Source organism: Terrapene carolina, unplaced genomic scaffold (assembly GCF_002925995.2).
Source record: "Terrapene carolina triunguis isolate 2854851 unplaced genomic scaffold, T_m_triunguis-2.0 Scaffold66, whole genome shotgun sequence".
Taxonomy (NCBI): Eukaryota; Metazoa; Chordata; order Testudines; family Emydidae; genus Terrapene; species Terrapene triunguis.
In genome coordinates, this window is record NW_020664417.1 from 61,526,837 (window position 1) to 61,553,792 (window position 26,956).

The 26,956-nt window shown below is 43.3% G+C and overlaps 1 protein-coding gene across 1 annotated transcript in view; it reads right to left on the reverse strand.

Moving 5' to 3' along the window:
- Positions 1–26,956, reverse strand: part of KLB (klotho beta) — a 44,184-nt gene that overhangs the window by 3,109 nt on the left and 14,119 nt on the right. Inside the window, 3 exon segments of the mRNA XM_026647979.1 lie at positions 11,181–12,324; positions 16,204–16,472; positions 22,268–22,778. Of these exon segments, the coding sequence (XP_026503764.1) occupies positions 11,181–12,324; positions 16,204–16,472; positions 22,268–22,778 (1,924 nt within the window).

Below are 26,956 nucleotides of genomic sequence, written 5' to 3' on the forward strand. Positions count from 1 at the left end.
CAGATGGCGTGCTCTAAAAGGTGCTGCTTTAGACTCATCCCTTGCCACCTGTGTGCTCTTTTTAAATCACTTGAAGATGGAGCACCTCTCTTTAACATGCCCTTCTCCCAGGCACAACAAACAGTGTGTGGGGTTCACTATTGGGGATAGCCAACATACACAATGAACAATGTTTAAACCCTGGTGAGGGCATCACCCAGGGTAATTATCTATCTATTCTAAGTTCTACAACTAAATCTAAGGGTAATACTAAACTATGCTAACAATGAATGATATACAACAAAGTTCCAGAAAAAAATGAAATAAACAGTGAGGTAGACTACTACATCAAATGCTCCGACTCTAGCCATGGGTGGTGAGAAGGAACGCAGGGGTGTTGGATCAGTGCTCCCCTTAAATAGCCTGGGGAGGGGCTAAGGGCCAGAAGACACAAGAACCACCCCTATGGTACTGCAAGGCAAAGTTCTCTGGGCTTTGATACGCTCATCATGCATGTACTTGAGTGGAACATACATCTGCAACATCTCAAAACAGCAGCTAAATTCAAAGTTGCACATTTCCCCTGAAAGAGTTGATTGAATTGTAAGCTCTTTGGAGCAAGGATTACCTGCTCATTATAAGTGTGTACATGGCCTAGCCAAAAGGGGCCCCATCAGCGACTGGGATCTTTAGGCACTACTCCAATAAAAATAATACACATTCCTAACACCTAAAATTACCCTTAGGAGGTAAAATTATAACTACATTAAAAAACAAAATAGTAAAAATAATTACTTACCTCTTCACCTTTTCATTCATATGTAAGCAGAGAGAAAATCCATAATATTATTTAAATAAGGTAATTTTGTAAGAGTGTTATAAATGATTGAACTTTTGGGCTCTCTTTGAAGAGATATACTTCTACAGTTTGAAAAATAAGAATTTCATGACCACTCACTTGAGAATTCCCTAAAGGAAAATAGTTATATTTGGGGATGCACAGGAAAAAATGACATCTAGTAATTGTTCCTAGTTTAGTTTAATCTTTAGAACTGATTTCCTTTACCATGCCCTGGGTTTTAATAGAGACAAGGCAGGTTAGGTAATGTCTTTTACTGAACCAACTTATTGTATATGGTCATTTGTAGGGTTCCATTATTGTAGCTGATCTCAGTGTCCCAGAAGTTGAAAATGATTATATACAAGAAACCCATGGATCACCACACTTATCTCCACAGATCCAGTAACCACCTCAAATGCACCAAAAAGTCTGTTATCTACAGTCACACATTTAGGGTATGTCTACACTACGAAATTAGGTCGATTTTATAGAAGTCGATTTTTAGAAATAGATTTTATACAGTCGATTGCATATGTCCACACTAAGTGCATTAAGTTGGCAGAGTGCGTCCTCACTACCGTGGCTAGCATCGACTTACGGAGCGGTGCACTGTGGGTAGCTATCCCACAGTTCCCGCAATCTCCGCCGCCCATTGGAATTCTGGGTTAAGCTCCCAATGCCTGATGGGGCAAAAACATTGTCGCGGGTGGTTTTGAGTACATGTTGTCAGTCGCCCCCTCCCGTCAGCAATGGCAGACAATCGTTTCTCGTCTTTTTTCCTGGGTTACCCGTGTAGACGCCATACCACGGCAAGCATGGAGCCCACGCAGCTCACCGTCACGGCTGCTGTTGTGGGCAAGTCTACTGTGGGGGCTGCTGTGATCATTGATGTTCTGTTATCAAGGGTAGTGACTCTGGGAAATATGCGGGCCTTTTTAGATTTTAGGTGCATCATATTCCCGTCCTTTGTTGCTGGTGAAGAAGTCTTGCAGCCGTACATTCCAGTCCGGTCGGTGCTATAACACCCCATAGCACTTCTGTGGTTGACACATGTAACAGCTCCAGGGCTCTTGCTCTTTTGCCTTGCCTACCTGGACCTCCAAGCATTCGACACAGAAGCACCTGCAGCAGCTGGCATTGCTACACAGCAGCAGCTCCTTGCCTTCGCAGCAGATGGTGCAGTAGGACTGCTAACCCGTTGTCATCCACTGCTTCCACTCCAACTCTGCTCTCCTGCTCCCCAGCGACGAGCTTGGGGGATCCGTACTGGTCCTCCTGGGTGCTGCTGGCAGCAGACGGTGCAGTAGGACTGGTAACCGTCCTCGTCAGACATGTAGCTTGGCCAGGGGCTCTGGGAATGTCTTCCCTGCCCTGCTCCTAGCAACCTCCAGGGCATGGTGTTCAGCTCCATCACTTCCCCTGCAACTCTGCTCTCCTGCTCCCCAGCGACGAGCTCTGGGGATCTGTTCATGAAGCCTGGACAGTAGTAAGGAGCAGTTCAACTATAGGCTGAGCAAGTGCAGAATGGTGGTAGAATGTGCCTTTGGATGTTTAAAAGCTCACTGACGCTGTTGGTCAGACCTCAGCGCAACCAACATTCCCATTGTTATTGCTGCTTGCTGTGTGCTCCATAATATCCGTGAGAGTAAGGGGGAGACGTTTATGGCGGGGTGGGAGGTTGAGGCAAATTGCCTGGCGTCTGATTTTGAGCAGCCAGACACCAAGGCGATTAGAAGAGCACAGCAAGGCGCGCTGCGCATCAGAGAGGCTTTGAAAACCAAGTTTCATGACTGGCCAGGCTTCGGTGTGACAGTTGTGTGTGTTTCTCATTGATGCAAACCTGCCCCCTTTGTTGATTTTAATTCCCTGTAAATCAACCGCCCTCCCCACTTTGAAATAAAGTAACTATTGTTTTGAAACCATGCATTCTTTCTTTATTAATTTAAAAAAAAGAGAGAGAGATAACGGACAAGGTAGCCCCGGTGGGGTGGGAGAGGAGGGAAGGACAAGGCCACATTGATTTTTAGTGTGGCTACAATAAGCAAACTGTTTGAATGACAGCCTTCTGTTGCTTCGGCCATCCTCTGGAGTGGAGTGGCTGGGTGCCCGGAGCCTACCCTCCCCCCGCGTTCTTGAGTGTCTGGTTGAAGGGGCTATGGAACATGGGGAGGAGGGTAGGCGGTTATACAGTGGTTACAGCGGGGGTCTGTGCTCTTGTTGGCTTTCCTGCAGCTTCAACAGACGCTTTATCATGTCCGTTTGCTCCCCCATTAGCCTCAGCATCGCGTCCTGCCTCCGCTCTTCGCGCTCACTTAATTCTTTCCTGGCCTCTGCCACTGAATGCCTCCATGCATTAAGCTGTGCCCTATCAGTGCGAGAGGACTGCATGAGCTCGGAAATCATGTCATCGCAAGTACGTTTTTTTCGCCTTCTAATCTGCGATAACTTCAGGGACGGAGATGATAGGGGGAGCGTAGAAACATTTTATGCTCTACGATTCTCGGGGGACTGCATGGTCACCTGGGCTGCTGAGTTCGCCACGCTGACCAAACAGGAAATGAAATTCAGAAGTTCCCGGGGCTTTTCCTGTGTACCTGGCTAGTGCATCGGAGTTCAAAGTGCTGTCCAGAGCGGTCACAATGGAGCACTCTGGGATAGCTCCCGGTGGCCAGTACCGTCGATTTGCCTCTGCACTACCCCAAATTCGACCCAGCGAAGTCAATTTTAGCACTACTCGCCTCGCCGGGGAGGAGTACAGAAGTCGATTTTAAGAGCCCTTTAGGTCGACGGAACGGGGTTGGTTGTGTGGACGCATTCATTTTTAAATCGACCTAACGCGGCTAAATTCGACCTAACCCCGTAGTGTAGACCAGGCCTTAGATACCACAGAATTTGCTCCAAAGAGAACATCTGGGATACACACTTAAAACCACCTTCCCTAAACAAGGACACTCCACCAATGAAGTAGATTGCCTCATGGAACAAGCCACCCAAATAACCTGGGAGAGCCTACTTCAATACTGGGGAGAAAAATACAAACCACTGACTGCATACCCCTAGTTGTCACCTACCACCCCACACTGGAACCAATATGGGGTGTCATCAAACAATTGGAACCCATGTTTTGTGGGGACCACATCCTGAAAGTGTAAGTTACTTACTATAACTGGAGGTTCTTCAAGATGTGTGGTCCCTATCTGTATTTCACACATACGGTATGCATGTGCACCATGTGGCTGAGTCTGGTAATTCTTCAAAGCAGTGTCTGTTGGTCCATACAAATGCAGTAGCTCTCCTTGTACTCCTGACTGAGGGTATAAGAGGCAGTGAAGGTCGACGCCTCTCCAGTTCCTCTTCTTACCGCCTATCCAGCAGGATCTGAAAGGGGATGGGAATACTGATAGGGACCACACATCTTGAAGAACCTCCAGTTACAATAAGTAATCTCCACTACTTCTTTGAGTGCGGGTCCCTATGCGTATTCCACATGTGGGTGATTGCAGTGTTCAGACTGGAGGCAGGTGCGAGGAAGCTGGTAGCAAAGATGCCGATCCCACTACTGCATCTTCAGCCGAGGCACAAAAAAGCATAGTGTGTCACGGACATGTGGATAGAACTCCAGGTGGCTGCCCTGCAGAGGGATGTCAGATAGGGATGCCATGGAGGCAACTTGTGCTCACATGGAGTTAGCTAAACACCCACAGAAGGAGGATTTTTTTGCTATTTTTTGTAGCATTCTAAGATGCATCCTAAAACCCACTTACAAATCCTCTGTGAGAACATGCCTTGCCCACGCAATCTCTCTGCTATGATGACAACAAGTCTTGGTGATTTCCTAATGGATTTGATTCTTTGCAGGTAGAACGCCAGGGCACACCGGACATCGACAGTGTGAAGACTCATTTTCAGAGGAAGCATGGGGCTTCCAGGAAAAATACAGGTAAGTATCATTTGATTGATGTGGAACTCAGAAACAATCTTGGGGAGAAATTTGGTGTGTAGTCAAAGAGAAACCTTTTCTTTGTGAAACACTGTATAAGGAGAGTCCGCCATGATGGCTCTGAGCTTGCTGACCTTCCTAGCCAACGCTTCCTGGGTTCAAAAGGCAGACTTGTGAGTATTGACAGGATGATGTCAATGTCCCATTGAGGTGTGGGTCTAAGCACTGGTGGGAGGATACTGATCAGAACTTTCATAAATCGTACTGTAGCTCGGTGAGTCAAGACGGAATGTGCTTCCAGCGGAGAGAGGAAGGCACTAATTGCTGTTAGTACTCTCAGCAAATTAATAGCGAGACCTGAAGACTTCAGGGACAGGAGATAGTCTAGGACAACCGGGATGCTTAAGGTAACTGGAGAATGTTGATGGAGTTGTGCCCAGGCCAAAAAGCATCTCCATTTGGCTAGATAGCAGATTCTAGCAGAATCTTTTCTACTTTGATAAAGGATCACCTGAACGAGGGCTGAGCATGAGTGTTCTATTTCCGACACCCATCCAAACATCAGGGCATGAGGTGGAGTGAGACCAGATTGGGATGCTTGATTTCCCCTCCTTCCTGGGTTAGGAGATCTGGGGATGGGAAGATCATGATTGGTGGGTGGGCAGAAATTGTTAGAAGTGCCGTGAACCAGAACTGTCTGGTCCAATAGGGTGCTAGGAGAATGATATTGGCTCTGTTATGATGTATCTTCCCTACCACCAGTGGGAATAGGGGAATGGGAAGAAAGGCATATCTGAGGCTGTTTGTCCAAGACAGCAGAAGATCGCAATCCTGGGAGTCGCAACCCATGGTTCCTCTAGAACAATATAAGGGGAGCTTTCTGTTCATTTGGGACACAAAGAGTCTCATAGTGGACTACCCCACTGTGTAAATATCTCACTTAGGACTGTGTTGTGAACCTCCCACTCATGGTCTGGCAAGATGCTTCTGCTTCATTTGTCAGCAAGGGAGTTGTGAACACTGGGAAGGCACGCTGCTTGTATTGTGATGTGGTTCGATGAACCAGTTCCAAAGTCTGATGGCTTCCAGGCAGAGGGGACAAGATCTCGCTCCTCCCTGTTTGTTTATATAGATCACCATGGTGATATTGGCTGTTATTTATACATGGAGTGTGCATATGAGCAAGAAAGGCCTTGCACGCAAAGCAGGCTCCCCTCAGAAGGGAGATGTCTGTTACAATGGTGGCCCTGGACGTGGAAGGGTTGAAGGGAACACTGACCATGGGTTTTCAGGGTTCAGTCACCAAGCAAGGGAGGTCATAACTCTGGTGGGAACCTTGGAGTTGATATGGTCCTTCTTCAGTCAGTAGATTGAATGGAGCCAAGCTTGCAGACACCGCAGCTGGAGTCTGGTAAACGGCATCATGTGGCCTAACAGTGAAAGACACCTGTGCACTGCAGTCTGCGGGTAATACGTGAAATCAGGTTGCTCATTGTATGAAACCTGTCTGCAGGGAGGAATGCTCCAACATCACCCCAATAAAGTTTACTGACCTTGTGGGTAACTGGACAATAAAATGGACTTTTCTTTGTTTATGCAAATATCTAGGGTAGCTAAAAGTTGTAGAGAAACCCTGTCACCGACCTGACCACTTGATGAGGTTGGTCTACCAGGAATCAATCATCCAGGTATGGAAATACCATATAGCTCTAGCATCTCACCTGGAAGTGTTTCTGGCCAACTGTAAAATGCAGAAACTTCCTGTGTGATGGGTGAATGTCCACATACAAATACGCGTCCTTCATATGGAGAGTCATGAACTGCATCCCTTTCTGAAAGGAGGGGATTATCAATGCCAACATAATCATCCGGAATATCAGATTTCGCATAAAGATGTTGAGTTGCCAAAGGTCCAGGATGGGTCTCCACCCTTCATCATTTTTGGGAATTAGGAAATGTGGGAAGTGGAACCCCCTCCTGTGGCAACAAAATGGGATGCGCTTTATTGGCCCTTAGTGTAAAAGAGATTCTGCATCCTGTTGAAGAACTACCTTGTGAGGGTGGTTCCTGAAGGGGGACCAGGAAGGGGGCTTATGAGGCAGGAAGGAGAGGAACTCTATGGAGTTTCCCTGATGGATAATCTCCAGAACCCAACTGTTCCTAGTGATCTTGTTCCAGTTGTGGGCAAAGAGTGCTAGACAGTCCCCAAAGATGACAGGGGGAAAAGGTGGGTAGCATCAGTGGTGGTCTCGACCAATATGTCAAAAATGGCTCTTGGCCAGTAGTTGGGAGTGAGTAGAGGCTGTGGCAGTAGAGGGGGCCAAGAAGCAAGGCCTCAGAATCCTCTGGCATTTGTGTGGAGGCTCAGCTGGGCACCTGGCCATAAAGGTACATGGGGGGGGGGGGTGGCCTTGGTCTATAGGACTCCCTCTGGTGTTTCCTCATAAGGGCTAAAGTATAAATCCCCAGGAAATGCAGAGTCAATCTGGAGTCCTTTAGTGAGTAGGGTCTTGTCTGTTTTCTCTTTAAAGAGATTAGACTCGTGAAAGGGGAGGTCCTTGATGGTGTTTTGGACCTACCTAGGAAACCCCGATGCTTGCAGCCAAGAGTCCCTCCTCATGACTGAGCCCTGGCCAAATTTCTGGAAGCTGTGTCTGTTGCATCCACTGCAGCCTGGAAGGCTACTCTTGCCACTATTTTCCCCTCATCTAAAAAAAAGACTGAAATTGGGCCGTGTCCTCCATGGGAAGCTTATGTCTGAAGTCTGCATGCCTGGAATAATTATTAAAATTGTATTTCACTAACAAAGCTTGGTCGTTAGCAACACAAAATTACAGGTCTATGGAAGAGAAAGCCTTTTTCCCCAAGAGGTCCTGTCTCTTAGAGTCTTTATCTGCCATGGCCGCCCTTTGATAATGCGACAAAGCTCTTTCTGTAGCCCCTGTACCACCACCACCACGTTGGAGGCAGTATGGGAGAATAAAAATTCAGCTCCTTTAGCAGGAACAAAATATCGCCTCTCGGCTGTTTTCAGTGTAGGAGCCCAGGATGCTGGAGTGCAGTGCACCATGCCATTCTGGCCAGTTCTAGTATGGCCTCATTGACCAGCAGGGCTACCTTACTTGGTCCCTGCAGTTGCAACATGTCCAGGAGCGGGTTTTGAGGGTCTTGGACCTCATCTAATGGGATCCGTAGGTCACTGACAATTCTTTGTAACAGCTCCTAGTACTGCCAGTGGTCATCTGACAGAGAAGGAGGAGTGACTGCTTTGTCCGGGGATGATGAAGAAACACCCTTTAGAACTGTCGGCACCTGCAGATCCAGTTGCAGCTCTTCCTCTTCATACATCAACAGAACTAGTTGGCAAGAGGGAGAGGAGCAGTACAACTCTTGAGAAGTGCCCAGATGCCTGCCATAAGGATCCCATGGATCCCAATCAGGCAAGAAAGAGGGATCAGTTGGCTGTGGGACCCATGGACCCCAAGGGAATCAATACAAGCGGCCCTGGGTGGGTGGGGGGGGAGTGTTGTACCCAAAGGAACCGCAAGCATAACCCCTCGACTATCCGTTGGGGCTCAACTGTCTCCACGGAGATACTGGTGCGGCTAGCTCCTCTGACTCATCTGAGACTGAGAACTGTTCCATCGATAGCAGCGGTATCATCAGTACCACAGCACTTCTGCCAGACAGTTGGAGATGGAACAACTCCTGGGACATTGATGTAGACTCCTCTTCTGGAATAATAACATCGCTTACAAGGGCAAGGCTGGAAAGAAGTGGAGACTGTGGATAAAGGAGGACAATATCCTCCGGTGTTATGTAAGTCTCCTATACTCTGGTGGGTGAGGGGTTCCGGCAGTCAAGTCTGAAGTACCTCGTGCATCTGCATCAGCCAGATGGTCTTTAGATGAATTAGGCAGTATTGATGATGGGTCTGGACCAGCATTCATAGATGGAACCGGCGAATGTCTGTCCTTACGCTTGCTCAGGTGACCAATGAAACTGGAGGATCTTTCTTTCTATGCACCGTGCCCTCCAATCTGGGCATCTTCACCAGAGCCGGTTTCTTAGGTTCCATATGCAACGTCTCTCCTGACTTGGACAGGATCGGAGAGGAAGTGTGTTTCTTATGGTCAGTCCTTGAAGGAAAGTTGTCTTTGTGTCCATGAGTGTTCCTCTACTCTCATGGGGAGCCCTAGAAGAAGAGTCTTTGGGCTTAGATGTTGAAGGCTCCAATCCAAGGCACAGGTTTGGAGTGACACTGCTGGTCAGTTGAGGCCGATACACAGTGGAGTGTCCCTGGCTAAGATTGGAGAGTGAACTCATAGCCTTCTCTACCAGGGGCTTTCATAGGCAAAGCTCCTGGGCTTCTCAAGTTCTGGGTGGGAAGGAGTGAAAGATACTGCACTTTGCAAGACTCCACCTCGCCCAGAGAGTACAGGCATTGTTGATGTTCATCACTGATACAGAGGGAGTAAGGGCAGGAGATCTAATTCTTGAATCATAGGACTCTGGGCATGATTCTGGAGCTGGGGAGAGGTTCCTTAACCAGAGAGAAAGAAATACTCTATACTATGCTGTAAACTTTAACTACTAAGCTAAGAAATATAACTATTTAGAAGTATTTTATTTCTTTACAGGTTATACAATGAAGTGAAAGAAGAAACAATTCTGACTCATGCAATGTGGTAGTAAGAAGGAACTGGAGAGGCGTTGACCATCACTGCCTCTTATATCCTCAGTCGAGAGCACGAGGAGAGCTACTGCATGTGTGTGGGCCAGCAGACACTGCTTTGAAGAATTTCCAGACTCGGGTGCATGACGCTTATGTGTTCCCCATCTGTGGAATACACATAGGGACCAGCACTCGAAGAAGAAATCTTTCCCAACCACCCTCTTCTGGTCTTCAAGCAACCCCCCATCTCACCAAGCTCATCATCAGAAACAAGCTCTCCATAGACCAGGACACACACTCAAAGCAGTACGAGGCCCTGCCAGAACAACAGATGCAAAATGTGCAGACATATATACACCACTACAATGATCAATACCCCCCACAACACACCTTTCAAGATCCTTGGGTCCTACCCAGGCCTATCACAACATGTGGTATACCTCATTCAGCGTATCAAATGCCCCAACAATAACTATGTGGATGAAACCAGACTATTGCTATGTTCTCAAAAGAACACACACAGAAAAATGATCAAAGACAAAACCACCCTATCACCCATAGGCAAACACTTTTCACAAAGTGATCATGCATATCTGACCTCTCAGTCCTAGCCCTCAAAGGAAACCTGCACAACACCTTCTAAAGATGAGCCTGGGAACTTAAATTCATAACTCTCCTAGATCTTAAAAATCATGGTCTCAACATGGTTTTATGGTTCATTACAACAATCTGTAAGACCCTGCCTGCTAATCCTTAACTGCCCACTTAATTTTAAGTGGTCTCCTACAGCATGTGTGAATCCGCTATGTTTAACAGTGTCTCAACTTGTATTTTGCTTCGACACTCTGGTTACCTTCCCCAGACCTGAAGAAAAGTTCTGTGAAGCTCAAAAGCTTGTCCCTTCCACCAACAGAAGTTGGACCATTAAAAGATTTACTTCACCTACCTTATATGACTACAACACCACTGCAAACAACTGGATTATAATATGCAGTTATATTTGAGCAACATTAAGTACAATCTTCTAAAGAGATTTAATCTTTTACATTAATTAAATAGTTGGATACCAAATGAATACATGGGATTGGAGATGGCAAGTTTTTGGTTCTTCCTTAAAGCAGGGGAGCTTTCTGTGCAGTATGAGCTCTGTAGGCAGTATATATAAATGTCTACAATATAGCCTTGCTTGTAAAACTAAATCTTTCCAGGGAGCTACTGGCACAAGAACATTTCCCCCTTTATTTAGAGATTATAACTTAGTGTCTGGAATTCGTATAGGACATTAATGAACAAACCAAAAAAATACTCATTATTCCTAAATTCCTTAAAAACTAATATAGCATGGAAATGTTAAATTCATTGTTTTTAAATGTGGATGCCTAACAGCCACCTAAATCTATATTTAGCCACCTAAATAAGTGGCCTGATTTTCAGGGGTACTGGGAACTTATGGCTCTTATTGACATTGAAGAGCAAAAATAGACAGCAAAATTAACTTTTTTCAAAAAGTTTAAAATGCTTCTCAAGACAGCCAAAATAAATTAACTATTTTACTAATATTACTTTTCATTGTAAGCCATTGCTCAAGTGGGCACTGGGACATTTTGTAATCACGAATGAAGAGGTGGATTGTGAATGGAAGGGGGAGGTGGACAAAGAGACAATGTCTGTGTTGAAAAATATAGTCCATATCATGAAAATGGCTAAGAACCCCCATTCTAAAATATCTGCATTTATCATCTCACCTTTTAAAACCTCTTGGGTGTATTTTCCTAAGTAATAGTTTCGAAGTTCATCATTAGCCAAAGACTGGTCGTCGATCCCATTTGCTGTGATGTAAACATCTATATCACCATAGGTTTTTTTAATCCATTTTAGAACTTTGCGCATCCCCCAGGGCACCACTGCCAAACGAGATGGGGAACTCAGGCATGTGATATCCTGCAGGAATTGAACATCCCGATCAAATTCATACCAGCTCCCATTTTGAAGTTCATGAATCACAAATCTTGTGGTAAAATGATTCAGTGCATAAAAATCAGCTGCACCTTTAACAAGTTTCTTTTCTTCATCTGTGAAATATGGCAAGAAGGAACTTGAGAGGCCTTTTTTGTTTTTAGATACAATGTATTCCCTCATGGCTGCTGGATAATCCCCTGTCTTAAAAATTGGATCTGCAAACCAGGCTATTTCAAATTGAAGAAATCTTTCAGCAGCTTTTAAGTGAGAATCAAAATAGGGATTGGCAGGCTCAGCCCAATCTGAATGCAGAGACAAAGACACTAGTCCATGCTGAAATGATCTATACTGCTTGTCATATATTTGCCAGGCCCTGGCATGTGCTATCAGTAAATTGTGTGCTGCCTGATACGTATCATTGCTGCTGCTATTATAGACATCGCTTAATCTGTTTGGCTCATTTATGGTGATCCAGAGTTTAACCAAGTCACCAAGTTCCTGAAAACACAAAGCTGCATAGTTCTGAAAAGCCTGAACAGTAGACTGATTTAGCCATCCTCCTCTCTGCAACAAAGGACCAGGCAAGCCTAAGTAGGCATGAGTTGGATAGTATAAGGTGACCATAGATTTAATGTTGAGTTTCAGTAGCTCACTAATCACACATCTATAATATCTGAGAACTTGTCTATTGATGGTTGACAAATCCCCATTAGGTAAAATTAATGACCAGTCAAGTGCAAATCTGTAATGTGTTACTTTCATTTTTTCCAGGAGATCAAGTTGTTTTTTAATACTGACAAAGTCTGTACACTGAGCTGGTCGGGTTTTCAGCGTCACTCCTTTAACTCGGTGCAAAAGCCCGTCTCCAGTGATGTTCCAGAGATACAGGTTAGGGTCACAGAACTGTGGAGAGGAAGCTACAGATTCTGCCTGTAAAAATGGATGGGAACAAACATATGCAAATTTATTTTAATTAAACAGGTATCTGTTTGTTACTTGCATCTCTATATGTAAGACAGAATTAGTTTTATTTGCAAAGCAGTGAAGCGAGAATCCTCATTGCTTTTAGTCCTGGTTTTTATAAATTATAAGTTTACAAGCATATCACTACAGTGCAGGATGGTTTTTTTTGTTAATTCAACCTCACAGCATTCCTGTATAGTAGTTACATCCATTTTTATAAATGGGTAAATGGAGGTATAAAGACAATAATTAATTTGCCCAAGGTCACACAGGGCATCAGTGCTACGTAAAAGCTAAGCATTATCAGTGGAAGACCTAGGACTAGAATCAGAGTCCTGGCTCTCACTTCCCCACTGTTCTAATTCCAATTATAAATAACCATGTAGTTTAATGAATAGTTGAAACACATTTATACACCTGTCATTCTCTGACCAGTGTGTTTAATATATAGGATTTGCAATACCATGTGGTGAATTAACAAGGTTTAATCTAAAACTTCTAAAAGTTTTGAAAAGTAAAACCCATCCCTGAAATATGAATTTACTCAGAAGTCTTTATTTTCCTGTGGCTGGTAGTGACTAGGTTAAATTACATTTATTTTGTCTGTATGTATTTTTCTGGGTTAATGTTGTCCAACATGTCATCTTTCACTATATAATTACAAAACCATGTTACAGCACACCTGCCACATGTCAAATATAGCTATCTATCACATTTAATGTGGAAATAAATATTGTAAGAAAACAGTCTTATCTTATCAGGATGGTGTACACAATATAATGTATTTCTGAATAGAGTTCATACTGAAAGTGCCATATATGCAGAAGACGCTGATTAATTTTTTCATTTGTGTTGTTGCAATATTTTAAACTTATGGTTTATTCATTTTCTACCCTTGCAATGAAGCCTGAGAATCCTTAGACTTCTGGGTTGTATTCCTAGCTGTATCACTGACTTGTTCTGTGGTTTTTGGGCAAGTCACTTAAGTGGTCCTTAGTTTATACATCTATAAAACAGATATTGTTATACTTACCTCACAAGGTTGTTATGAAGCTTAATTTAAATTTTTGAAGTGCTTTGAGATACCTGGATGAAGGGTGGTATATACATACTGTGATGCACACTAGGTAGGGTTGCCAACTTTCTAATAGCACAAAACTGAACACTCTAGCCCTGCCCCTTCCCCGAGGGCCCCCCCACTGACTACATTCCCCCTCCCTCGGTGGCTTGCTCTCCCCCACCCTCACTCACTTTCACTGATCTGGGGCAGGGGCTTGGGTTGCGGGCTCTGGGGTGGGGCTGGGGATGAGGGGTTTGGGGTGCAGGAGGGGGCTCCAGGCTGGGGGGTGGGGCCAAGGATTCGGAGTGCGGGAGGGGGCTGCGGGTTGAGGCAGGGGATTGGGGTGCAGGAGGGGGTGAGGGCTCTGGGGTGGGGCTGCGGATGAGGGGTTCAGGGTGCAGGAGGGGGCTCTTGGCTGGGGTAGGGATGCAGGGGGGTGCAGGCTCTGGGGTGGGGCCGGGAATGAGGGCTTTAGGGTGCAGGAGGAGGCTCCAGGTTTGGAGGGAACTGGGGCAGGGGGTTGGGGCACAGGCTTGCATCACATGGCTCCCAGTCAGCGTGGAGGGGGGGTGTCTAAGGCAAATGGGGTCCAGCATTGCCAAATCCATACTGGCGGATCTAAAGATGACAACACAGGTAGAGTTGGAATGGCCTGATTTTGGAATTAAGAGAGATCTATGAGACTATCTAGTTGTGTTTCCATTATGACAGCTTAGTTAGTGGGCATGCTGTTGGCACAGACCTGAATAAGGGATGTATGCCCTACTACAGCTGCTATCCTATCTGATTCTTTATTGGCATATTGGTATAATGGCAATCAGAAAGGGAGCCTCAGAAAGCAGAAATGACTTAATCAATGAAGTATTGTTCTTAACTATGGAGATAGTACTATTAGGTATACACAATAGTAGCGTGGATCCCAGCACGTGTAAGGATACCTGCCAATTAAATGGCTGATAAAGCATTGAAAAATGCCTTACAAAATGAGGAGGTTGATATAAAGAACCCTCTAAGAACACAAGACTTAAAGTTTGGCTAAGAAAAAAATTAAGGGAGGAATGGCAAAAAATAGAAAGAGAAAAATGGATGAAGGTTGTTTGAAATATCTCCTGAACTTGAGGATCATGTTATACTTTACAGCTATGATAGAAGAAGCAAAGTAACTATATTTAGAGTTCTAACCAGCCACTATGACCTGAATGGCTATTTATATTTATTAAACATGCACAAACATGGATTCTGCGAAGCATGCAAAGATTAAAAAAAAAAACAGTTCAGCATCTGCTATGGCAATGCAGGGCGAGTTATGCAGAAAGAAAGATTTCTTTATGAAGAACTGAGATGCCTCAAGGTGAAAGAACATAGTCTGAAAGGATTGGTGAGAGTACTGGGAAAGTGGTGTAGCATTAAATAAGCATTACTGTGCTTTTTTAAGGATACCAGGCAGAGTCAGAGGATATAGATTTGATTATGTGAAAACACTGGTAGGTGATTGTCATAGCCTCACATTCTGAGGCTACTGCACCATAAAATGACAAGAAAAGAAAGATAAATGGGGGCAGGCAAGATAGGAGAACAGATTGAACCTAAAAACTCCTGAACAAGAATGATGCAGAATTCCTTGCTGCAAGGAAGGGCTAGCAGCTGGGAAGCGAATAGTAGGAAGTGGTCCAGGGAGGTGGCCTCAAGGCACTCCAGGGCAGGGCAGTCCTTACCCATATGCAAACTACGCAGCTGTGTAGGGCACCAGGAAATTTGGGGCCTCGGGGTGAGGATGAGCCACTTGCAGGGGTCCAGAGATGGGCTGAAAACCCTTACCGTTGTGAGGAAATGGAACTCTATATTTTTGTCTGGACAGAAGGGGACAAACTAAATCAGTGACCTAGCCAGAGGGCTGAGTCACCACCCATCAAAAGGTGGGTTCATACAGCATTGGAGTAGTTGCCGGCTAAGTTCCCTCTAAGCTGAACTGCTGTGCAGCTGCCTATTAAGCCCCGCGCAGGGACTCAGGGCTGCAGCGGGGAGAGATGCCTCTTCCCGCTGGCCCCAGCACAGACCTGCAGCGGTGGGGAGAGGCGCCCCTCCTTGCTGGCCCCAGCGCAGACCTGCCCTGGACTTGCCGCAGCCAGGGGAGAGGAGCCCCTTCCTTGGCCCAGCCCAGCCCCGCCAGAGCTGCCGCGGCCAGGGAGAGCCGCCTCTCCCTCGCCCTAGTTGCTGCAGTGAAAGAGGGTTGGGGGGAGTCCTCTCTCTCCACAGCAGCCCCGGGGCAGCCTGCACCCCAAAACCCTCTTATCCTCGGCCCTCCCTCGAGCCACTCCCCCCAACCCTCTGCCCCAGCCCTGAGCCCCCTCCTGCACACCAAACCCCTCATCCCCGGCCCCACCCCTACCCTGCACCCCCAGCCAGAGCCCTCATCCCCCACCACACCCCAACTTTCTGCCCCAGCTCTGAGCCCCCTCCCACACACCAAACCCCTTGGCCCTACCCCTACCACATGAATTTTGTTATGTGCACCAATATGAAGGTGATGTGTCACACATCACCTCCACACATCACCTTCATATTGGTGCACATAAAATTCATTCTGCACATGGACATAAAAAATTAGAGGGAACACTGGTTCTCGGCGAGGGGCACTGGAAATGTGGAAGTGGAGTGACATAGCCACTAGGCAATGCCACTGGTAAGTCCAGCCCCACATCACACGTACATATGTACAAAGTACTATTGTTATTAACTGTTGTATGTAGCAAAAATAACTGTTGTTTACAGTATATTAAGCTTACCTTAAGAACGGACTCTGTGATACCCCAGGAGAAGTCACAGGGAAATTGACTTTGCAAATCTGCAGTAGACTCTTTCAGAAAGAAGCCATTTTTTTGAATTATTTCCTTGTAATACAGTGCAGATGACTTTGGAATCCTTTCTTTCTGTTTACTGTTGAAATCTACATAAAATAATCCACGTCTAGTGCTGTAGGCATGTTGCCATTCAAAGCCATCAAGGAGAGACCAGGCTGTGTAACCAAACACATTTATTCTGTCGTATTTAATAGCTGCATAGGAGAAATAAATAAAAATGTGTTGTATGTTAAAATATTCATTAAAAAATGCAGTGTGATTTACAGTATGAGCATGCATTATAACAAAGTAAAGAGAGTGTTGTGTATTATGAAACTGCCTGTTTCTCATCACTCAGATCCACCAACTTCCTGAGTTCCCTGGGGGTGCTTGACCCTCGCTCCGTCCCGGGGCCCGCCCCCACTCCACCCCGTCACCCAAACTCCCACTCCAGCCCCACCTCTTCCTGCCCCTGCTCCACTCCCACCCAACCTCTCCCCACCCATTCAGCCCCCTCCCCCACCTCTTCCTGCCCCTACTCCTCCCCTTCCTTCCCCAGTGTCTCCTGCACGCCACTGAACAGCTGATCACCAGCAGGCAGGAGGCGCTGGGAGTAGGGGAAGGAGCCGATTGGTGGGGCCTGCCAGTGGGTGGGAGAGTTGTGGCGGGAGGAGCTGATCTGAAGGGCACCCACTATTTTTTTCCGTAGGTGATCCAGCCCCGGAGCACCCATGAATTCGGCACCTATGTGATCACTCATGAGGGTACGTGCCCATTCTAACAAGTAGCAAAACCATGGCAACATATACATGCTGTTAAATATCTTAGCTTTTTTTCCCCACTATCAAAGCAATTAGAAAAATATTTTTAAGAAACTAAGGGTATGTCTGCACTAGAAAAGCTACAGCGGCACAACTGCAGTGCTGCAGCTGTGCTGCTATAGTACAGACACTTACTACAGCAACAGTGGGGTTTCTTCCATCACTGTAGTAAAATCCACTTCTCTGAGAGGTGATAGCTAGGTCAATGGAAGAATTCTGTCAACCAACAGTGTCTACAACAGGTAGGGTGACCAGATGTCCCGATTTTATAGGGACAGTCCCGATATTTGGGGCTTTTTCTTATATAGGCTCCTATTGTGAAAGAAGCTAGATAGATAATTCACAGAATAACAGCACATGCAGTAGCAGTACAGGTTTCTTCACACCATTTTACTGTGCCTCTGAGTGGAGGCACTACAGATATTAGTGAGAGAGCATTTCAGTGTACAGTCTCATTGAGTCCTGGGCCTTCCTGCTACATCTGACAAAAAGATTGCCAGTTAGTTCCAAATGTGTACTCCTGAGGGAATTCTGCACCCAAAAATATAAAAATTTGGCACACAATATTTTAAGATTTTTCAAATTTATGCAAATTTTATTTGTCAGTAAATAAATGTGGAGGCACCAGCACGGCAGTGGGGAGCATAGGCCACTTGCTGACTGGAGGTGGGAGATCATCCTGCAGGCCCTCCTCTCGCCCCCGGGACAGGGACTCGGCGGTAAGGCTGCAACCAATCCTGACACAAAGCAAGGGCTGGGCCTGCCACAGAAACACTCCAGAGCCCCATGGGGAAACAAAGAAATCTGCAGGAGACATGAATTCTGCACACGCACAGTGGCATAGAATTCCCCCAGGAGTAAATGTGGGGGTGATTTTTCTGATGTGGTCACTAACTTACTGGGAATGGCATGGATACCTCCAGACTAATTTTTCATAGGACACCATACAGCCATCAGATGGTAACGACTTCTGTCACTACCAACCTGGGCTAGATTACAACTGGCAACCTGGAAGAAAAGCTCTGTACTCCATTACTAGTTATTTTAGCCTCCCAGTCCACAGGTTCTCATTAGTAAATAACACACAAGAACATCATGTATTAATATAAGGATTGGCTGCAAAATAAGGGGTGAAATGATGACCATTGAAATCAATGTGAGTTTTGGCAATGACTCCAGGGGAGCCAGGATTTCATCCAAGGTCTGTAAAGGGGAAGCAAAGTCAGGAATTTCAAAATAAAGGCAGGTATTCCATCCTTATCCAACACTACGTTTTGCTCATTTTCTTAGACCAGCATTACACACAGTCTCAACTTTACTTTGATATTGGTGTCCTTTTGTGACATTGTTTCACAACTTTAAGATTAAGAGATTTTTTTCCTTGCATGTTGTTATTAATTTGTATTACTCTGGCACCTACGAGCCCCAGTCATGCACCAGTACTGCACTGTGCTATGCACTGTACAAACACAAAACAAAAATATAGATTGGATTAGGTATAAAACAAGACACAGTTGATCACATACATTGGAGTACAAGGAAATAAAGAGACAAAACTGGTCAACATAATAGGCAGCTTCAGCGTAGACATCATGGTGAAAGAAAATAATGAGGTAGCTTTGTAGAGATTTACAGGGAGCTTCTCCCAAACGTGAGGGACATCATGGGAGAAAGCACAAAGGTGGTTGTTTGAAAATGTAACAAGTGAGTGAGGGAAGCTGGCATCATTGGCCAAGCCGAGATGGGAGTCAACATCTTGATAGTGAATGAGAGATGATAGGTAAGGGGAGATGTGAAGGGCGTTGAAAGTAAAGACAAATAGCTTATGTTTGAATGCCACAAAGAAGGGGGAGCCAGTGAAAGCATCTAAAGACAGGGGTGGGAGAGGCAAAGTGATGGACTAGGAAAATTATTTTTGCAGCTGCATTCTGAATGGATATGAGTTGGGCAAGACTGCATTTGGCAAGGCCAGAAAGAAGGCTGTTGCAATAATCAAGATGAGAGCCTGGAGAAGAATTTTAGCTGTGTGGATGGATAGGAAAGGTCATATCACAGAGATGTTATGAAGGAAGAATCAGCAAAATGTAGATACAACCTGGATGTGAGGACCTAGAGAAATCCAAGTTGAAGGGGATGACCAAGTTACAGGCCTCAGTGACAGACAGGATGGTATTGCCTACAGTGATTGAGAAAAGAGAGCGGAAGGAAGGGTTGGGGAGCGGGGGAGAGGGCAGATTAAGAGCTCTGCTTTAGTCACGTTGAGCTTTAGCTGACAGGTAGACATCCACGAGGAGATGTCAGAGACAGGCTGAGATTTTAGTTTTGACAGAAAGAGTCAGGATTGAAGTAGAGGTAGATCTATGAGTTGTCAGTATAAAGATGGTAGTTGAATTTGTGTTTGGATGAGATTACACAGAAATAAGATGTAGAGAGGAAAGAGAAGGGGACCAAGAACAGAACCTTGTGGAACCCTGAGATGGTGTGTCCACTCCATCAGACGCCAGTTCTCTTGCAATGACGTCTTATATGCAGCATGTATTTTAGTGATTCAAAACATTTTAATTATCTTAGGTTGAAAAATGAAGGGGCACTACATTACTAAAGAAATAAGGTCAAATTCTAATTTCACTTACTTCAGAGGGTCCAGTTTCCTTGAACCAGCAGGTATAAAGTATTATCCAGCTTCTTGTATTATGCTGCCATAAGCAGTTATCCCATTACATACTATTGGCTTATATGGGTGCTAATTTTGGGTAAAAATTATCCAGTCTGATCTACCATAGAATAAGTCTTTCATATTATCTCTTGAAACCATAATATATCAGTAAAATACATATGTGTTCCAGGTGTTATTCACAGTTAGGCAAAAGAGGAGTGTACCTCACAATGAGGCTGTTGTTAAGGAGGCCATTTTATATTCTGAAGTCAAGGTGAGGCACCTTGTATAAACAAACAATTCTACCCTCTCCCCTCACAATTCCTCAGAACTGGCTACTGTCTGAACATTACCAAGTACTTCTGAAAAGCAGCTCTACAAACTATTCCCATTGCCAGCTCTTCACAGTGAAACCTTTGTAAATGAACACAATCTAATTCTGCTTACTTGTTTGACCGTGTGTAGACATCCTTCAAAATTTCAGCATAATCACTTTTTTTACTCTAAAGGTTTGCATCTGGACTTAATTTTATTTTTAAATGTTTAAAGACATCAAAAAAGCAACAAAGAGTCCTGTGGCACCTTATAGACTAACAGACGTATTGGAGCATAAGCTTTCGTGCGTGAATACCCACTTCGTCAGACGCATAGGACATCAAGTTACTGGACTAACAACTTACAAATTTATTGTGCACTTATCAGTTACAGATTAGAAAAGTGTGTGAAACCTGAAATATTTCCCCCCCTAAACCTAATAAACAAATGGATTTAAATTAAATTACAAAATAAAATTTGTTTGCAGACTGAGACCTTGGCTGCTAACAGTGTCTTTCATTGGATAGAGGTCTGTAGTGTTGTTTGGCACCATATCCAAATAAAATAGTCTCCCTCACAAATCAGTGTCTATATCAGTTTGTTTCTAGAAGGATGTCACAAGTACAAGATTATGTACTATGAAATCTGTCGATGGAAGTAATCGTAATGTCAAATTCAGCCATACAAAATTCACTACAAGATCTAGTAGAACAGGAATGTGGCTGAGAGTGAAATATGTTTTGTTCAAACAAGTTTCTTTTGTGATTAGTAATTTATGACAAGCAAATTGTGGATTTTTTAAAACAGAGGCAACATCTCAAAGTCCAGATCTGCACCTGAACTTTGCTACTGTATCTACATGGTACCTATAATAGCTTGAACCACAATGCTGGAGTTTAACATTCTCAAATGTTATGAAAGTTGGGATCTGGATGCACATTTGAACTTTATGATTTGGGGCCATCTTTAAGTTTAATATAGCTGAAAGTTTACCCCAGTATCAAAATTTATCTTTAAAACCATTCTTTCTTTCATTCCCCCATGGAATAACACACAGTATGTCTTGAACTTTAAAGACTGAGCAAGTTAGCTGCCATAAGTGACCGCTAGCACTCCTTCTATGGGAAGGTAAATTCTTGGGTCTGAGTCATTCCATGTTTTTAATGTGGCATGTCACATGCTAAAACAATAGCCAACACAGAGGAATCTGTCTGCAAAAATCTGTGCTACAGTTGCTTATCATAACCAATAGGTGTCACTAACAGAATGAGGAAAAATAGAAAACTGTGTGTGGGCAAGGGGAAACAAATGTTGAATTTGTAGAGGGATTAAGTGTTATTATAATTATTTACATGTAATACAAAATGCAAACTTTTAACCTTCAAAACATTTTCCACTTCTTAGGACTTATAAAGGGACACTATCAAGATGAAAATTGTGCCTTTAAAATAATAATTTCCGTGTTACATGTTAGAGCTAAAGAATCATTACCATTCTGCCATTTATTTACTTTTTGTATTTTTCTAAGTTTAGATAATGAACCTAGACTTGTCAATTTAACTTTTGCTAGTAGGCATTTTACTGTTTGCTTGTCATGTAGTAACATTTCCAATGGTACAGGGTAACATGTAAAATAAAAATAACAGGAGTACTTGTGGCACCTTAGAGACTAACAAATGTATCTGAGCATAAGCTTTCGTGGGCTACAGCCTACTTCATCGGATGCATGTAGTGGAAAATACAGCAGGAAGATGTTCTCTGTGTGTATATATATCTTCCTGCTGTATTTTCCACTACATGCATCCGATGAAGTAGGCTGTAGCCCACGAAAGCTTATGCTCAGATACATTTGTTAGTCTCTAAGGTGCCACAAGTACGCCTGTTCTTTTTGCGGATACAGACTAACACGGCTGCTACTCTGATACCTGTCAAAATAAAAATAGACACTGTTTGAGTTGAAAGAAATGTAACAAAGAAGACTTCCTACTCATATTGTTTTGTAAAGTGTTCTTTAAACCAAGCCTAAACGTTGGGCCTATGCTCTTTATGGCAGGGATCATCTTCTGTTCTGTGGTTGTACGACACTGAGCACAGTGGGCCCCAGGCCCATGACTTGGTGCTACTGCAATACAAATAATTACTAACAATACACTTAGTCAACAGTATCTCCTTTAAAGAAACACTGAATGTTTTAAAAGTACTGAATTTGTATACAAACCTTGTAAAACCTTATTAATGAAGTTCTTCATCATGTAGATGGCTGTGGTGTCTTCTGTTTTCACATGGCTGTCAGTGAACCAACCATTCTCTGCAATCAGGATTCTGGGATTGGTGTATTCCAATTTAATCCAATTCAGTACTTCCCTCAAATTGAGTGACAAATTTTGTCCCATTTTAGCTAGTGTGTTTGGGGGTTTAAAATTATTAGGACCAAAGGAAAATGCAAAGAAGTCAGCTGTTCCTTTTATATAGTTTTTCTCAGCCTCAGTAAAATTGGGCAGAAAAGAATATAATTTATTTTTCAGTTCTTCTGGGTAATCCCCATCCCCATGAATGGGCTTGGCAAACCATCCTAGCACTCTCTCCATGGACTGCTGACACTTATTAATGTCCAAAGTATCATCTGATTTGTTAGGTTCAATCCAGTGGGATCCCAAGGTTATTGACAAAAACCCCTTCTGATATGGCCGAAAGCGTGTGTTGTAGTTATGCCAAACTTTTGCATGAGCCTAATGAGAAAAAGAAACAAACAAAACACACCATTAAATTTTGATTCTCTAAAAGTCATAAGGCATTTATGTAATAATGTGATTTACAGTGGTCTCTTAGCAACATTAATGAACAGCATAGGTACAGACAGGTAAATTCATTATACTATTGGAGTATAGTCACTAATCTCAATAATTACTGATATATTTAAAATCTCAAAATTAATGTGTCTTTCTCCTTAGCAAAGGTTACACAAGTTAGGTGTCTCATATTAGTTTTCATGAGACAGCATTATCTGACTACTATCCTATCAACCTGAGGGATACCTGGGTTTGCTGGGCACACAAACCTGTGTGCTCCTCTTGGGATACACTTCAACTGGTCTACTTCACTTAATTGGGCAACAACTCTGTGTATAAGTGCTCACTGATAGGGGGTAAGTTTTGCTCAGTGTATAAACCTTAATAATTAGAGAAAGGCCCAAGCTGAAAAGTTTGGACTCAGATTTCAACTTTCCCAAAGTTTGGAGGATTTTTGATCCAGGATTTTGGTTCATGCCCATCCCTGCTTTAAGTTTCTGTAATCACAACTTATCTGACAATGCATGAGGCAAAACACAATGCAATTTTTTCCTCATGCATGTTGGCTCTGCAGTACTGAAAGTAATATCATATTGGTTTTACCAGTAAAGTAACAAGATATGGTTCAGAAGATACATAGGTAACACTCACAATGGACCAAATACATACTAGCTGTCACAATGGACCAAATATTAAAGTCAGTAGGAGTTTTACTAATGACTTCAATGGCAATCAAATGGTACACTTGGCCAAACCTTAAGTCAATTTTATGAACGTGATCACATTTGAAAGATGCGTATTATGCAGCACATACTAGGATGATCTTAATATGCCATGACAACTCATTCCATGTTCATCATTTAAATAACATATGAATATAATCAAACGTTGTCTGTGATCTATGTATGAAAAACCATATATGAGACCTTAGTATTATCTGAGTGAGATGGGGACTATGAAAATTATTCAGACAAACAGAGTTTTGGATAAAGGAGGGTCTTTCCGATGGATTTGACACACATGAAGGCATTTGACCTCTACTCAGATAAAGGAGTTTGCCAGATAATTGAGTTTACTTTGTTTCTCAAGTGTGGATCTTTACTTTGGGTTGAAAAAAATTGCACTGTTTACACGCAGAGAAAATACTGACAGACATGAAACACTTATAGTTCTGAGTTATACCGGCATAATTAGCAAGCAAAATAATGCTGCTTAGAAACAAAGTAATTTTAGATAAACAATGTCAGACATTTGACACCTATTTTGGAACAAAAGACACTGCTAGACTCAAAGTGAGTGGTATGAGAGTCAAATACATGCTTGGGTAAGTTAAAGAACTCTGGAGAAAATAGTTTAGTGAAATCTTGTATATCAGCTGTTTTATGGTTGTCCAAGGCCACCATCTCTCTATCATAACATTGATACAAGGTCTATCTTTAGAAACATTGATCAAACTTAACATTAATCTTTGAAATGCAGAATCTGTAGCTAAATGGGGAAGTCAGCAAAATGGTATTCAGGAGGCAAATTTAAAGATACAGTCTAATATAATGTCAGTGTTCTCTTTAGATTCCAGTTAGAGAATATCACATCTACAATACATTATTCATCGACATCACAAAAACCACTATCACAACTGATGCTAGCTGGCACCCTTGGCAGAGAGGTCAATGTGTAGGTAGGAATATAGACCAAACTACCCTCTTAGGGCTTGTCAAAACTTAAAATGCTACAGGAGCACAGCTCCATCGCTGCAGCTATGCCGCCATAGTACTTCAGTGTAGATGCTACCTAAGCCGACGGGAGGGATTCTCCTGTTAGCGTAGGTAATACATCTCCCCAAATGGCAGTAGCTACGTCAACGGAAAAATTATTCTATTGACCTAGTGCTGTCTACCTGGGGACTTAGGTCGGCTTAGCAATGCTGCCTCAAGAATGTGGATTTTTCACAGCCCTAACCAATGTAGTTAAAGTGACCTTATTTTCTAGCATAGACCAGGCCTTACTCTCTTCCAAGTGTCCCTCCAGCTCAGGGTTGGACAGTATGGGAAGGCTTGCTTTGCCACTGACCTATTTAGTTCATGTTTTGTGGCAATTTCCATTGCAGTCAGTCTGACACCTTTTTCAAACACTATCTTCACTCACAGTTAATAAAAATGGTTGTTTTTACATCATTTTACAAGAAAATGCCTGCAGAAGTTGGCAGTGTATACTCACTACTGTGAATCATGGCACTATTCATGAAGTTAAGTACATCAGAACAATATAAACACATCTCTAGATGTAGAGATGGAGGGAAAGGGAGTGTTAAAAAATAACCCACAGCTAAAATGCAGCGGTTCATGGTAAAATGCAATCATGGAGAATTCATTATATGCATATGATCTTTCAGAAGGCTGGCTAGAAACAAATAAAATGTGCTACTACTATTCAAAAGCTTTGTCTACCCTGGGGATTTCAGCCACTGGTACCAGTCACCAGTGTATTTTACTGGTGTTAAACCCCTAATATAGATAGGCAAAACCACTATAAGCCAGGATTTGCACTGGTGCAGCTTTACTCCAATTTCAATCAGGGGTAAACTCCACTGGTATGAATTGCGGCTTAGCCGGCCTACGCTAGAAGTTTTTACTGGTGCAATGGGGACAACAGTATCTGCCTACTCGGGGGCTGTTGTGAGGCTTAATTCATTAATGTTTGTAAAGCAATTAAAATCCTCTGATAAGTGTATATAAATGCAAAATGGCATTATGGATGGAACCAATTTATTAATCTTGCAGTGCTATGGATTAAACATAAAATAAATATCAGTTTTAAAAGTTAGATCACACAAAACATTGGCTATTTTGAGTAAATATTGACTAATCTTTTTTCAGTTAGAGTTTAATACCTAATCTTTCATTTGCCTTTTAGATCAAGGCTAAACATCAAGGCTAAGTACACAATGGAGGTAACATCAATACTGTGCATTTTATTCTAGGCGCATGTGACATTAATTTCAGCACATTTTCCTGATATGAATGTAGGAAACATACAATGGACTTGAAGTCAAATACAATGCTAAATTAGTTAATATAAACCCATTAAGAATGCTTAGACTACACTAGCCTGTTTAATAAAATAAGGAAAGCAATGTTATATGTGTTCATTTCTTAGCTATACAGATCGCTGTCTGATAATCATGTTCTGTAAGTCCTTTACCATACCGTCTAAGGCCCTGATCCTGCACTGAACCTTGTGCAGGTGCAGGGGGCTGCTCCTGCAAACTCACTGTAGGACTGAGGCCTTCATTCATCTATTCCCATATGATTTGCTATGGTTAGGTTATTTTCCTTAAACACTTTGGCAATCAGTAGAGAAGAAAGCATCACTTCTGATGCTAATTTACATTAGTGCACAAAGGCATGAACAGTTTAGAATAAGAGTTAGAATGAAAAATACAAGCATGGCTTTTTTTAAATCTATTTAACAAAATTATTCAGTTACTGTGTTTTGTTTTCTTTTTGAAACCGTGAAGAGGCAGAACAAAGAACCTGATTGGATAGGTTATATTTCTGATATTTGTTACCTCTTTTTGACACAACAAGCAACTAGTCTAAGGCTACGTCTACACTACAGACCTTACAGCGGCACAGCTCTACCGCTGTAGCTGCACTGCTGTAAGGTCCCCTGTGTAGCTGCTCTATGCTGGCGGGAGAGAGCTCTCCCGTAGGCATAATTAAACCACCCCCAACGAACACACCGGCGCTTTTGTCGGTGAAACTTATGTCAGTCGGGGGAGGGGAGGAAGGAGGGAAATCACACCCGTGACTGACAAACATTTTGTCAACAACAGTGCTAGTGTAGACAAAACCTGAGTTTCAGGGGTTGTTGGTTGTTCTAATTGCCAGTAGAAATTGACAATAGAGTCTAGTATTTTCTCTGATGCAATCTTGTTTATTTACAAGGAATGTACAAAGTCCTACTTCTGTAAATGCAGGAGGAACTAAAAAGAAAAGGTAAATTGGTTTATAGACCCAAGTTTCTTTCAGCCAACATCCCCAACCTAGAACCTCTCTCTCTGTTTCTCCCAGAAATACACTCCAGATGCTGCTTGGCTTTCCTTTTTTGGTCTCTGA